The sequence below is a fragment of the Malus domestica genome, chromosome 07 (genome assembly GCF_042453785.1).
Source record: "Malus domestica chromosome 07, GDT2T_hap1".
NCBI classification, from domain to species: Eukaryota; Viridiplantae; Streptophyta; class Magnoliopsida; order Rosales; family Rosaceae; genus Malus; species Malus domestica.
The window spans coordinates 15,207,686-15,221,760 of NC_091667.1; the positions used below are offsets into that span (position 1 = coordinate 15,207,686).

General features: G+C 37.1%; 3 protein-coding genes across 5 annotated transcripts; 1 reads left to right on the forward strand and 2 right to left on the reverse strand.

Annotated features, from left to right (window-relative positions):
• The first annotated feature begins 297 nt into the window (after positions 1–297).
• Positions 298–3,062, forward strand: LOC103406149 (uncharacterized). Of its 2 annotated transcripts, none has more exons than XM_017324386.3 (6): positions 298–633; positions 741–907; positions 979–1,059; positions 1,572–1,647; positions 1,738–1,821; positions 2,488–3,062. In XM_017324386.3, exons 1-6 carry the CDS (start codon positions 351–353, stop codon positions 2,583–2,585), a joined length of 789 nt encoding a protein of 262 aa, XP_017179875.3. In that variant the 5' UTR covers positions 298–350; the 3' UTR covers positions 2,586–3,062. The 2 variants fall into 2 exon arrangements, with proteins under 2 accessions (XP_017179875.3, XP_008343383.3); XM_008345161.4 differs by having other exon boundaries at positions 313–633; positions 744–907.
• Positions 3,063–4,491: 1,429 nt separating this feature from the next.
• Positions 4,492–6,586, reverse strand: LOC103426306 (large ribosomal subunit protein eL22y-like). Of its 2 annotated transcripts, none has more exons than XM_008364394.4 (3): positions 6,440–6,586; positions 5,591–5,836; positions 4,492–4,917 (listed from the first exon to the last, which is right to left on the reverse strand). In XM_008364394.4, the coding sequence occupies exons 2-3, from the start codon at positions 5,821–5,823 to the stop codon at positions 4,773–4,775; spliced, it is 378 nt and encodes a 125-aa protein (XP_008362616.2). In that variant the 5' UTR covers positions 5,824–5,836; positions 6,440–6,586; the 3' UTR covers positions 4,492–4,772. The 2 variants fall into 2 exon arrangements, with proteins under 2 accessions (XP_008362616.2, XP_008362615.2); XM_008364393.4 differs by having other exon boundaries at positions 5,591–5,839; positions 6,440–6,579.
• Positions 6,587–9,188: 2,602 nt separating this feature from the next.
• LOC103426307 (proteasome subunit beta type-1) lies at positions 9,189–12,375 on the reverse strand. Its single transcript, XM_008364395.4, has 7 exons — positions 12,174–12,375; positions 11,957–12,064; positions 10,290–10,371; positions 9,984–10,113; positions 9,760–9,902; positions 9,533–9,619; positions 9,189–9,446 (listed from the first exon to the last, which is right to left on the reverse strand). Exons 1-7 carry the CDS (start codon positions 12,218–12,220, stop codon positions 9,372–9,374), a joined length of 672 nt encoding a protein of 223 aa, XP_008362617.1. The 5' UTR covers positions 12,221–12,375; the 3' UTR covers positions 9,189–9,371.
• Between the last annotated feature and the right edge of the window lie 1,700 nt (positions 12,376–14,075).

Below are 14,075 nucleotides of genomic sequence, written 5' to 3' on the forward strand. Positions count from 1 at the left end.
ATGCATTTGGTGTAATTTTTGAAAAAGACATGGGGTATATTTGTCTTAAAATGGTAAAACATTGTGTTCCACAGACGTGGAACAAACCCGTTCCAGGGGGGGAGGTGGAACGCAAAAACACCCAAAATCTGTCCCGTGGAACAGCCCGTTCCACCCATTTTTGGCGCACCAAACGCGGGACGGAACGCCTCGTCCCGTTCCGTCCCGTCCCGTCCCACGTACCAAACGCACCCTAATTGAACTTAAAACAGTGGTTTTTTGAACATTTTTATTCGAGGTTTTTAATGTGTTATTATAAAGAATAATCTATACTGAGATTTTCTGATTCCAGAGGGATAAACACCAACAAAATGCAAAGTGAAAGAGACACTAGAGATGGTGTTTCTCGATCACATGGATTGTTTGATAGTTTCCAGGGATTTGGGTCCAGAAGAAGCATGTTCCCTAGCCTTTTTGGTGGAAGGGATCCATTTGGTGATCCGTTCTTCAGTCGCCCGATTGGTAGCATCTTCGAGTCTAGTATGTTCAGTCCAAGTTCCGTTTCTAGTGATACACCGGGGAGTGGTAGAGACAACAAAATATCAGTTTCAGGCAAAGAACCATCTATTGACCATCCAGATGATGTTGTGGACGGTAGTGAAATTTCCACGTCTTTATTGCTTAGAAACTGTTAAGGGTTATCCTCTACCTTGTAATTTAAGTTGGCTGTAAGATGCTGATGGTTGCCATGTTGAATCTAGCAGAGAGGAAAGGCAAGGATGTGACGTATAGAAATGACCGCAACAATGTGGAAGGCGCACAGTCTCAGGGCCATAATTTCTCTGTTCAGACTTGCAGAGTCACATGTGGTGATGTAGATGGAGCGTATTACACTTCTACAAGAACTAGAAGGGCAGGCGGTGATGGCGTAAGTAATTTTTCTGGGATTTGATTTTTCATTTGCATAATTCTTTAACTTAAGCTGTGATTGTACATCAGGTAGCGCTTGAGGAGACCAAAGAAGCAGATAAGACAACTGGTCAAGCAACACGTAGGGTTTCGAGAGGACTTCATGACAAGGTAAATTTCTTTTGTTCGTTAATACAGCCTATAGCAAGAACAAATGAAGAATGGCTATAAAACCTATAAAAAGTTGTAGTTTGAGGCATTAGGCATTTCCTGGAAAGGAGCAGTCAACTAAGAAATTGATGCAAAAGGGTTACCGACCTTGTGTACTGAACACTCAGAGTCACCCTTTTCCGCTTTCTTACGGTCAAATATGGAGCAAGTGTATGGAGTGGGTTTGCTCATTGTATTGCTTGAGGGATTAATCTCATGTACGTGATAACCATGTTACTATCTTGTTCAAGTTTAATGGGACTGGATTGTATGCTATTGTTTCAGAATATATTCATTTCTGCCCATTTTATTTTCTCAATCTGTGGTTTTTGTTATTGTTGCATAGACCATTTTGTGGCTGTTATTAATTCAATCTCTTTCTCACGTCTTCTAAGTAAGCATCACGAAAGGTATCAGAAAGAATTAATTATGAACTTATTAGCGGAATTAAGATGATTGTGTTGCTTATGTAGGGCCATTCTGTTACAAGGAAGCTTACGTCAGATGGAAGGGTGGATGTGTTGCAAACTGTACACAATTTAAATGAAGGTTTGTTTGTGCAGCCCTTTATGGTTGGTTAACAAGTGTTATGTTTTAGAAGTATGAACAGTAAAACTGATGTTGCCATTTTTGTTGCAGATGAGCTTCCTGGTTTTGAAGTAGCATGGAATGGTAATGTTGAAGGTCACTTGCCTAGCTGGAAACATGAGTTTGATATGCATGGTACATAAGCACCCCCTCCAGCCACAAACTTTCTTTCCTTTGTGTTTGTTTCTTCATTTATTAATTCTTCGTTCTTGTTAGATGGGATTTTGTTAGCTTTTTCAGCAGATAGTCTTGGGCAAATGTGCCTGCAAATCATGATGTTAATTTCTCCATATCAGCCTAATATTCAGTTCACAGACATTATTGATATGCATGTAGTCTCACATGCGTGAGCATAACAGAGTTCTTTGAAAATGGTCATATAAACTTCTTTTTCCTATTAGGATCAGAACTGATAATGTGTGTGTGTGTGTCTGTATATGTTCAATGCACTGTAAGTAGTAGAAGAGAATGGTATGTGTTGCAATACCAGTGAAGGTACATTGGCAATAATAATGCTCCTATGGCTTTCTATTTAAATGGTTATGTTAGTGCAGAGTGCTGGGTGTATGATTTAGGAAAGATATACATCCGCCATACCTGTGAGTTGTCTGTACAAGTAATGTTAGTGTTTGTTCTACGGTTCCTTTCCTCTTCCCTCCTCTTTCTTGGGAGGTTTTCGAGTGTTAACTTCCTTGTTGGTGTGTAATTGTGTATGCTAGACACCATAGGGAATGTTGCGTTTCAGAATTCAGTATTTTTAACCAAGTAATGAATGATATTGGTACGACAAAATATCTATAGGTTCCGGTAGCAGAGAACAGATGGGAAATGCGTTTTTGGCGGGGGCTTCTTCCACCTTCAGAGCAAACGCAAAGCACCAGAGGAATGGGATCAGATAACGCTGCGCGGATTACCTCTGACGGGAGGACCAAAAGGGTTGTCAGAATCAACATAGACTAAACCATGGTAGATGTCTACGTATGCAGATAGTAGTTTTACATGTTCTTCCCAAGTGTCCTGAGAATACTTGGTCCTCCCATTCGTCTGAGTAACTTTCGAGCTGTCCATTTGTCGGACAACCAGTAGTCGTGTTTGTACCCCGCTGTGTACAAGATTCAGAGATTTCTGCCATGATCAATAGAACTTGTAAATCTCTCAGTATTCTTAAATTATAAATGTTGATCGAGTCAATACTCCAACAGGCAACAGCAATATGCCCTCCCTCTCTACAACCAAACACAATATTACAAGGCAACCGGCTTCAAACTGAAGGCTCCTCGTCAGGTAAGATGGACTTCTAATTTTGAATAATGTTATTCGAAAGTGTTGTATTTCCGATATTTATATGGAATTATATTTTGCAATATTCATTTTTATATCGAATTAAATTGGGTTACTGCACATCTGATTGATTCACACTCGGAGTTCAGTTTAGTCAACTGTGATTACTGCATCTTTTTAATTGTATTATTCGAAGATTAACTATAGGTTTTCCATCTTTAGTTTAACTTATTGTGAAATTGAAATATATATGTATGGACGAATCTGTGACACTTTTTTGTATAATAATTTTTAACACGTTTCTATGAAACCGCCCTAGACCCGGGCTTGGTACAAAACCCAAATTCCAAAACACGATTTAAAATTTAATAAATAAATAAAGGATAAAAATAAAATTCCAATCAAATTGCTCTTGTACAAATTACCGAGAATTTTTACAAACACACCAGCACTAACGAACTCCAAGCCTCCTATCTATTACGAACTCGGTTCGTCCAACCTCTTCGATTGCCTAGTTCGTAAACTTGCAAAATTTAGTTAGGGTGAGCTTGAAAAGTTCAGCGGGAACCTATATGTTCATATACATATAATTGACAAAATTCAGATACCAAAGAAGTAATTTAAATACACATAAGGGACCTCTACCTTTAGAGACGGTTCGGATCGTTGAAATACATTATGAAATATGCCCCAAAAAATGCGTCAAAAGTTATGTAAAAAAATGGTTGCACGAATTCAACCCTACACACATATTTCACTTTCCTACTTTTGTGTTGTGTAGATTTTTTGTTCATGTGGTTGACTTGTGTTGTTACTTTCGTTCTTGACATCCTTGGTTGGAAGTTTGTGAGGCCGCACTTGCCTACTGCCTGGACGTACATGGTTACTTCTTTCATGGAGTATGGTGCGGACAAGCTATGCTGTTTACTGCTTTGTTTTCCCAGCTAGAGGAGGAGTTACTCCTGTTCCGGCCGTTTTGGTTCTTCCACCGTCCGTTCAGGTTCCATCTGGTCATTTGGGGTGATTTAGGTTTGTCCAGATTCTACTGACAACCAGATTTTCCAGGTAGCTCATCCATATGACATGAATCCTAGTTAGATTCGTTGTGTTCCTACTTCTGTGTACGTTGCGGCGGATGTAGATATAGTGGTGGTCAATGTCACTCCCTTAGAGACCGTCTGGGGTTACCTCTTTGACACATGCACTCGTCGTCAAGTGACCCTAAGTTGTTGATGGTTCCCATTCGTTGTCGAATACAACAATTTTGTCCCAAAGTATATTCGATTTTTCCTTTAGTACTGTTCTATACACAAGTGATCATTCAAATGTTATGTGATCAACTCATATGGTATGCTTGTTTACTTCAAAACCCACAAAGTCAGTGGCCAAACCAATATTAGCATTTTTAGCTTAGAAATTTAATGTGATAACATCGGATGAAACGTTGTTACAGAGAACTGGTGTAGGTGTGAAAAATGCGAGCCACATCGATGTCAAAACTAATAACGTAGCAATCTCAAAGAATTTCAACGTCAACTCGGCAACAGGGTCGATATCATAAGTTACAAGGGATGAAACAACAATCAGGGAGAAGAAATAGCTGTGCTGAAAACTTTGAGAATATCACCTGGTGAATTCGTTAAAACATAACTAGTTCAACTTCCTACAATCCAGATCTGTATTCTCATCCACTGATAGCAAATATCTCATTAGAAAGAAAAACAAAATTTCAAAACATCATTAATTTTAACAGTACCACGCGTAAAACTGAATAAGTGAACAAGGTTCTTAGATGATCCGGCATCTTAATCTTCCTCCTCCCCTTCATTGTCGGCAATGTTGAAGTACCTCAGTTCGTAGACGTTTCTATCCTTGTTGGAAGCAATCACTCGTAGCCAATCTCGCACGTTGTGCTTCTTTAGATACTTCTTTGTCAAGTACTTCAGATACCTGAACCACCAAAACAACAAAAATATTTGTAAAACTACACAAAAACTGTACTCCATTTTTCAGTTACAGTTACAGGCGAAGAACTTGTTTAACCTAGGGTTGCATAAAATGCAAATAGAAACCTAAAATGGAATGCCGGATGAGTCACAATCATCCAACTAAACAAAGAGACTAAATCCTTTTTTTTATTTGTTTGAGATTATTATTTCAGGATTTTAAACACAAAATGATATAAGCTATAAGCTCGAGCTCTACAAAAATGACGGTTTAACAAAATTAACAGAAGAGTCAAACAAAGGATCAAATGTTAATATTTGTGAACGACATAGAATTCAGTTGAAATGAGTACCTAGGAGTATTTCAAAAAATCAACTTCACTATGCATTAACCTTCAGATGGCTATGCAGATTTGCTCTAATATCTACAAGCATTTGACAGTTCAAATGTAAAATAGCTATCATCACAGAGACGGCAAGTCATCAGAGCAAAATTCAAAGGATGCTCTGATGACTTCAATGCATGTTAAACATCAATGTCTGGATCAAGACACAAATATTACAAAGAAAGTCAAGCTAAACTCACCAAGCATAAAAAAGAATGCATGAATTCAATAAATTAACCACACCTTCAATTAGTCATACAAGAATTAATCACGAAAGATCAACAAAAATACCTCTTTGAGAAGTTGCTGTCAGAGGTGACAGTGATCTTGCTCTTCTCACGGGTCACACTGACAGCATCACCAAGTGCACCAGCCTTGCCTCCGACCTTGATCCTCTCCTGAAGAAACTTCTCCAGGGATGCAATGTCCATGATCTTGTCCTCCACAGGCTTTCCACAGTCAATGGTAAAAGTCACACCCTTTTTTTTCCCCTTGGGACCTGCTGCTGCAGTTCCTCGACTCATTGTCGATTATCTCCTGCTGCCAAAATACAAAACAAATATAAGCCCAACATTAACGAGAACAAATACCGCGTTTGCATACATCTTTGTACATCAAAATATGCATACAAATCACACGAAACAAATCAATGTATTAAGATTCGGCACCACTGCACACACACCGTATATGTCCAAGTCTATACACAAACATATATATATATATATATATATATATATATATCAATTATTTCCTTGTAAAACCTGATAATTACATCACTGAGTATAAAACTTCATAAGTTCACACGAATACCAACCGAAAGGTGAAGATTTCACATTTTAACTACCACTTCAACCCAAAAGCACCATGAATTTAAATCCAACAAAACCACCAACGACTTCATTGAATTATAATAAAAACAACAGTCTGAACTCTGAATTATGAACCTAAGAATCTAGCAATTTCGAATCCAAGAACAACACCACCTAAAATCTGAATTAAACCCAAAAATAAATTATAAAAACAAAACAAATCCACTGAAAAATATAGTGTTATCACAGAAAAAATAAATTAATAAATCATCTGCAGGATGCGACGGAGCCACACAAAGGGTTAACAAGTAAACGAAAAACCAGAACGTACCGGGAGTTGAGAGGGAACGGGGTGATGGGTTCTGTTGGAAAATGAGAGATAACAGAAGACGACCAAGAAGGTTAAAGCTCGGCGGCAGAGTGCTAATATACAGGAGGAGAAATGAGTTAGGGTTTATCAGCCTTTTGTAGACTATTGGGCCGACTTTGCGGGCCTCCCTTATTGCGTTTGGTCCTCTTTTCGGCCTTTGGAAAACGATGTGGAATTCACTCAGTTAGGGTATTATTTGAGACGGATTTTTTTTTTTTAACAAATAATATTATCTACACTATGGGGTGGGAGAGTGGCTAAACCTCACAATGAGCTTCATAATTTACTAGCAATAATGTACTTCAAGTTTTCCTTTGGATAGAACCGAACCTAAGACCTCTCACTTATCAGTGAAGAGGAATACCACTAGACCGTAGTATTAAATGACTTTGAGACGAAAATTAGTACTTGATATAAAAAAACCATGTTAGCAGTGGAGCATGCCTATTTTCATATGTTAACTTAGGAAAAGACAGACACGTAATTACTAAAAGCTAGTGCAAGTATAAATCATGGCACTTTAAAGAAATATTTTTATTTCATCTTAAATTTTTATTTGTAACAGTATTACATATATTTAGAAACAGAAGTATCACTAAACTAATATTTAGTTGATAATCACATATTTAAAGTGCATAAATTACTTGTAAAAATTAAAAAACACCTCTCTACATGTGGAGGAAGTCATAAAATGTCCGTTTGTGTGTAAATAATTAATTTTTATCAGATAGTATATAATTTTGTTGATATTTCAATTGTCGGATTTGATCCATATACAAAAAATTGTTTGCCATAAGGTATGGATTAAATTCATATTTGGTTTCTACAATAGCGGTAGAGGCTATGGAGGGCAAACCCATTATAATGTATTATTTAATATACATCTGCTTTTTAGTTAAAATGGTATTTGAGATTGATATAATTCCTCATTTTAGTCCCTGATATTTGAAGTTGGTAGAAGTGGTCCCTAAGTTTGTCCACTATCAATCATTTTAGTGATTCTGTTAAATTTTTCCATTATATAAGGATAAAATGGTAAAAATACCCTCCATTTTTGTCAAATCACTTTGGCCCATTGTTTATTAAATAGAGGTTATTTTTATCATTTTGGTCCTTATTTAACTAGATTTTTCACGGAAATACTAAAATGATTAATAGTGGACAAAATCAGAAACCACTTTTATTGATTTCAAATCTTAAAGACCAGATGAGTTATGTCAACTTTAGTGATCATTTTGGTAAAAAAAAAAAAAAAAGCCCTTTTTTAATAGTACCATCTTTGTTAACCAAAAATGTGAAAAGACCATCTAACCCTACTAACAAAACTATAGAGTAAATTAGACACAAAATAGTTTTACGATTTTGTTCTCTCTCTCACAACTAGTTAACCTTATCATTGTCCTCATTTTTCTTCCGACCCCCTTCTTTTCCACAGTTTCTTCCAAATAAAATAAATTTTTAGTAACGAAATAGTTAAGAAGAAACAATTGCTAAGATATGAACAACTTCTTCAACGATAAAAAACCGTTTGAAAGTCGTCACCTAAAAACTTTAGCGACCAAAACCATTTATATTTTCTCCTTTTTAAAATTTTATCTTTAAAATTTTATTTAAAGATAAGGATTTGGTGAAACATGTAAAATACCAACAAATGCACCTCCCTACTTATAATTGTTCAATCTCCACGGGCCGGCGGAAGAAGGAGCTATCTTGCACTTCCTCAATGAAGATGAGATACTGAAGAGATCTACAATGCTCTTGTCCTTTTGGTCGGTTGGGCTGAAAACTGAGACGAACCAGTAGACCCCGCCGACGAAGAGAGCCTCAATAATAGAAGAGACTGAGAGCGTCCATTCGACTTGCGAAACTGTAGAAAAATAATTTTGAGCCTGCCATGGCGGCCGGGTGGAGATGGTGTCACGTAGGTAGGGGTGGGCAACGGTTATGGCGGACGGATAACCGCAGTTATTTACACATAACCGTTTGTGCTCATATCCGCATAACCATTTATTCGTTGGGTAATTGCCTAAACGGTTATACCCATACCCATAACCGTTTATAAACGGTTAACCATACCCATAACCACATACCTATTTAACCGTAACCGTTTAATACCCGTTTACCCATTTACCCTTTTTAACCCGTTTATCTTTTTTTTTTTTTTTTACCATTACCCATTTTTCACCCGTCTACATGTTTTTTAACAACTTGAAAATTAAAAAACAAAATTGTCATAATTTTCTTTTTTTATAACAATTAAACACCATTATAGGTACATTCATCATACATTTCCATATTTTAAATTTTTATGTTCTTATACCATTCCAATAATTGAAACAATAATTTACGAATGATATTTTTAATTGATATACAATGAAAAAGCAAGAAAATTAGTTTTAAAAAAACAAAATTGGAATATAGGATAAAGAGAATCAAGGTTGGGGAGTTTCGATTTCAACTTCAAGAGAAAGAGAATCAAGGTGAGCACTGCAAACAATCTCAGTATTGTTGCTTCTACCTATGCATTCACAAAAACAACCTTCATTTGAAATGGCTTTTATGACAGGAATTGAGGAAATAGTTCGAGATGAAAGGATGGGCGTCGAAAGACAGCTATTGAGAGCCCGATGCCATTATATAATAAGATCGTACACAATCAAACATTCGATCAACGATCATGCAGATAGATCAACAGTGAATCCCTCAGAAATGCAGATAAATCAACATTGAATCTCAAATTTTCAGACTAGGCAACTGCGATCACGTCACGATTTTTGTAATTGAATACTGAAACAGAAATATTCTAAACACCCAAAAAAAGACATTCTAATCTTAGTGTCCAAATACAACAAACAGTGAAGCATATGAATTTCCAATTCCTTACGGGCACGCATCAGTCCTTCCTCAGCTCCATATACTCGTACCGGGTGCCATCCGCATTCAGGACAACAATCTCCAAGCTGTCACCCTGTATCACATCCACGACACATTAAAAAGCGTGGTTCCATGAGCTTAATATAAAATGGACTGATATTTAAAAGACCGGAAACCTACAGTGTAAATATCTCTTTCGGTTGCAGATGCAAAACAAGTTTTGACCAAGTCGATTGCTTCTGCTTCAGACAGCGGTGTGACAGCATCCTGCACAGTCATAAATTGTAGAACAATTTAATAAACAGTTTAATAACAATCAAATATGCGGAGTCATAGCTTGTGGGACAGATTAATAACAAACAAATAACCACTAGTACGATGGAAACTAGTAAACAAAATCAACAAACCTGGGCAGGCAATAGGAGCGGGCTAGGAGACTTCAATTGGTTGTCCAGGAAAGGAATGATAAGTGTAGAACCAGAACCTTGGGAGCTATACCCAACCCTCTCGTAGGAACCAACAGCGTCGTATGTGAATACACAACCCTTACCTGCAAATTATTAATGAAAATGAGTTGTTAGCCAAGAAAAGTCTCAACTAGCAGCCAAAGGTTTTAAACTCTAATGTTTACCTTCACTATCTAAACCACCCAAAACATTAAAAGCGTAGTAGGGGAAGAAACGCTTGTAGTAAAGGGTGTTGGAAAGCAATTGAGCCATTGCAGGGCAGCTCATTTGTTTGTTATGTTGATGCTGATACGTCTGGGAAACAATGAAACAAGGGATGCATCATCAGTTCTTGACATAACTCAATATTTATTTCATGCCAACATAAATAGATATAGCCTACATATGGTCAAAAAGGTCCAACACCATCTGTTGCAACCAAAAAGAGTCCAGGAAAAACAAAGTATTGCAATAAGATTTTGAAGCCTCACCAAGTGCTTAGCTGCCAAATGCTTTTGCAAAGCTTTCACATCAGCTTGGAAACCTGAAGATGCCAATACAGCTTTGTCCGCTCTGCAAGTTTAAAAGACAAAACAATAATACTTTACCCATCATCTAGTAAATGTGAACAGAAACCACATTTCAATCTACATAAATGAGTATTGATATTATAGCAAGATGACTACTAAGAGCTAATGTACTCTCCTATCTTCATATGATAGCCACTCTCTTTCTCTTCTATCTTCACCTTTGCTTCCCTCAGTGAGCTCCCGCACCTTATAACTGAGAATTTTTCTGGTATATCTGGAAGTTTTGTCATAAAAACTAGGAAAGGGAATTTTCCCTATGCCAGAAGTTGAACCAATTTGCTTCATTTTTATTTTTTTATAATAAACTTTTATCATTATGCTTCATTATAATAAACTTTTATCATTATGCGCAGCTTCCCCAACTAATTTATCACCTTTGCAATCTGGGGCCTACAGATCACTCTATTTATACCATCTGTAATGCCAGACTTCTTTCATATGACTAGCTACCTTTTGTTCTCAGTCCCACCTCTGTCTCTTGCTGCATTGCCTTCAAATTCCTGTTTCCTCAACATAGCTCCTCTTATCTCTTTAATTTTTACGTTCCAAATGATTTTTTAAGCATAACCCAACTTCTAAAATTAGTACAGTACGGATTGGCAGGGTTTTAGAAACCTCTGGGGTCTTCAGCATCAGCCTTTAGACCAGGGTTCTTGAAAATCTGGCCTGAAAATAGGCTAGGCACTCAATCCTAGAATCTTCATTTCATCCTCATTTGTTTTCACCTTAATTTCGTACTTTCATTCTTTTTTATACTTCAATTAAGTACCTTTGATTTGGCTTCTGCATTTCACACCAAGCACTAAGAACATGGGCCTGTACCGAGCTACTGCCTTGACCTAGGATTCTTTTCCTCACATCAGGTTGAATATAGAAGCTTCACTTCATAACTCGATTTCTTTTCAGCATAATTTCATGTTTTTTTTTATCCTTTAATAAGACCTTTTCGGTGCTTATTATCTCAGATATTTTATCATCTGCCACACTTTTTCCATATTTCAGGAAGCGGGTCAAGCATAAAAACAAAAGCTATCACAAAACTGATTAGCAGTAAAACTGCAAGCATTTTGAACTTTCAACAAACACGCTGTTATAATGGCCACACTTCCAAGGCTATGAGCCAACTAAAGAGATAATTTTTGCTACCACTAAACTCTTAAGTGGTGAGCATTACCACCGTATTAACTACGGTTGGATGAATGTGACTTACTCTATGCCTTACACAAATCTCGAAACTCATACATATCAACAGTAGTCACTAGTCAATACAATAGTAATTGTGAGTAAAAACGCCCCCCCTAACCATGTACAGAAACATAAAAAAACACAAACCCAAGTTGTAATCAAAATTAAACCTAACCATAAGCAAAATTAAATCAGATAAAACCCCAAAAAACGCCAACAAAAAATCCTAAAAGCAGTAAAATCAGATAAAATTATACGCAGCAGAAGCCTGCTTTCAAAAGTCTAAGACTTTCGACTCTCCGAATTCAAGTGCATAAATATAAACATTTAGAGAAAAAAGATAAAAAAAATACGAAAGAAATTTGTATAAAAGCCTAGCGTACAATTTGCAGATTTTGGAGTAGTCGCGGGTGAGAATACTGTAACCAGTCGACATCCGAGTATCGGCAGCAATCACACAGTAGTTGGCTCCGGCGATCGCAACGCAGGATCTGCAATCAGCACGAAAACACTAAAATTCCCCAAAAAGCAAATAAAAAATAAAGCGGAAAACGATGACAACAGTTGTCGTAGGGAAGGAGGGAAGGAGAGAATACATACCCGCCATTGTTGTCGTAGGGGGACCAGTTAGCGTGCTGCTTTGTCATGGTGATCGGTCTGGTTGAAAGAGAGAGAGGGATTGAGAGAGGAGAGAGAGCAAGATTAGGGCTTGGAGCTAAGTGGAGGATGAGCTCTCTGGGGCACAACACTTTGCTTTTCTTCGTTCAGATCTCTCGGTGTCGTTTGCTTCAAGAAATAAATCAAGTAGACGGTGTCGTTTTGGTTTTAGGGGGGGGGGGGGGGGGGCGGGGGGACTAGGACCAACGAGCAAGGCCCACGTAGTTCTAATTACCTAAAATTACGTTTTGCACCCACTACTTAATGTTAAGGTTCTAAAAGATGTTAATCGCTAGTCGGACGACGAGTTGAGGCCTAGCACCTAGGCGGCTAGGTGGGAATTAGGAGGGCATCTAGGTAGGTTGGGCGGATTTGAGTAAATTATTATATCTCATATAAATAGTGTCTATTTTTACTTGGAAAAAAACCTATACTAGTATTGGATGACATTGCATGTAATATTTCTTTATTTTTATTAAAGTTACTATAAAACATATGAATAATTACATTCTTACACTTGAAATTTTCAAATATTAAAAACTTTATGTAGGTCCACTAAGTCTAATAAAAAACTAGAGATGAGAAAGCCCATTAACTTTCTATTGTTTTATTGTTGTTTTGGACGTTTTTGGTTGGGTCAAGAAGGCCATTAAATTTTAAAGTCCATTTAGCTTTGGAAAACAAAAAGTTGCGGATCCACTTAAATAGGCTATAGCAAATGACGACATATAATATAGGTCATTTAAACTATTAATCGTCTTCATCTTCTCACCCTGTGCTCCTGCTAATGCATCTTCTTGTCGGTGGCCACCAGACTTCACGCTTTTCGTTTTGGATGCAATTCTTTTTCAGACAAACTCAATCGCCTACACAAATCTCCCAACTGCCCAACCTTGCCTACCCCGCCTAGACCCTCGCTTAGGCGCCGCCGAATGGATTTTCTGACTTATCAAACCATTTGACCTTAATCGGAATGGCTGGCCACCGCCCACCGCCTAGGCCGATTTTTAGAATACTGACTTAATGTAAAGTTTTTATTTTGACTGATCAACTTTTGTGAATGACGAGTTTGATACTAAATTAATTCTTTGTATAGTTTATTTGAAAGTATATTTGGAAGTGTTTTTAAAATAACTAAAAGAACTTGCAAGTGAATATTGAAAAAACACTTAAAAAAAACATGTTTATGTTGTAGCCTATTTTATTTGACAAGAAGAAGAGTGTCGGTGGCAAGGGTAGAAAGAGGAGATATGTGTTTGTAGAATCCAATGTTTTAAAAGGCTCACCTTAGGGTGCGCCTAGGTGTCGTCTGAGGTTGGGCGTGAGGGTTGGCCCCTTTGTTTTGAGGGAATGGGCGGAAGGCGTCGCAGGAGCCGCCTAGGCGTGCCTCATGGGCTATTTTTTTTTTTTTTAACTCCCAAACCCAAATTTTGGGTAGGTTTTAATATAATATATGTATACGCTCAACATATATATTTAAAAAATGGGGAAACTTGATATAGGTCCAATTTTTTGAGCCAATAGTATGAATAGTCCAATTTATTAAAATAAGTCCAATTCCTTAAATCTTATTATTTTATTATCAATAATTATCTCTTCAATGATAAGATTTATATTAAAAAAAATTATATGTATATGTTCAACATATAATACATGTAGGTTTTAATATAATATATGTATACGCTCAACATATATATTAAAAAAATTTAGGTCCCGTGAGGCTTTGCCTCACACCTCACGCTTAGACCGAGCTATCCCTCGGACGCCTCATGATGCGAAATATATAAGCACACAAATTAAACCCTCTTTTTATTAATTGTAGTGAAGAATGTAAGTAGGGATCGT

What these genes read in the sequence shown, in the direction of transcription:
- LOC103406149 (XM_017324386.3), top strand. Translation starts at nt 351, where the DNA reads ATGCAAAGTGAAAGAGACACTAGAGATGGTGTTTCTCGATCACATGGA. An exon ending in GAAGGGCAGGCGGTGATGGC is followed by an intron (nt 908 to 978) that starts GTAAGTAATTTT and finishes ATTGTACATCAG; the next exon opens with GTAGCGCTTGAGGAGACCAA. An exon ending in ACATGAGTTTGATATGCATG is followed by an intron (nt 1,822 to 2,487) that starts GTACATAAGCAC and finishes AAATATCTATAG; the next exon opens with GTTCCGGTAGCAGAGAACAG.
- LOC103426307 (XM_008364395.4), bottom strand. Translation starts at nt 12,220, where the DNA reads ATGACAAAGCAGCACGCTAACTGGTCCCCCTACGACAACAATGGCGG. An exon ending in CCCTACGACAACAATGGCGG is followed by an intron (nt 12,065 to 12,173) that starts GTATGTATTCTC and finishes TGCTGATTGCAG; the next exon opens with ATCCTGCGTTGCGATCGCCG. An exon ending in GGGTGGTTTAGATAGTGAAG is followed by an intron (nt 9,903 to 9,983) that starts GTAAACATTAGA and finishes AATAATTTGCAG; the next exon opens with GTAAGGGTTGTGTATTCACA.
- LOC103426306 (XM_008364394.4), bottom strand. Translation starts at nt 5,823, where the DNA reads ATGAGTCGAGGAACTGCAGCAGCAGGTCCCAAGGGGAAAAAAAAGGGT. An exon ending in GACAGCAACTTCTCAAAGAG is followed by an intron (nt 4,918 to 5,590) that starts GTATTTTTGTTG and finishes TTGGTGGTTCAG; the next exon opens with GTATCTGAAGTACTTGACAA.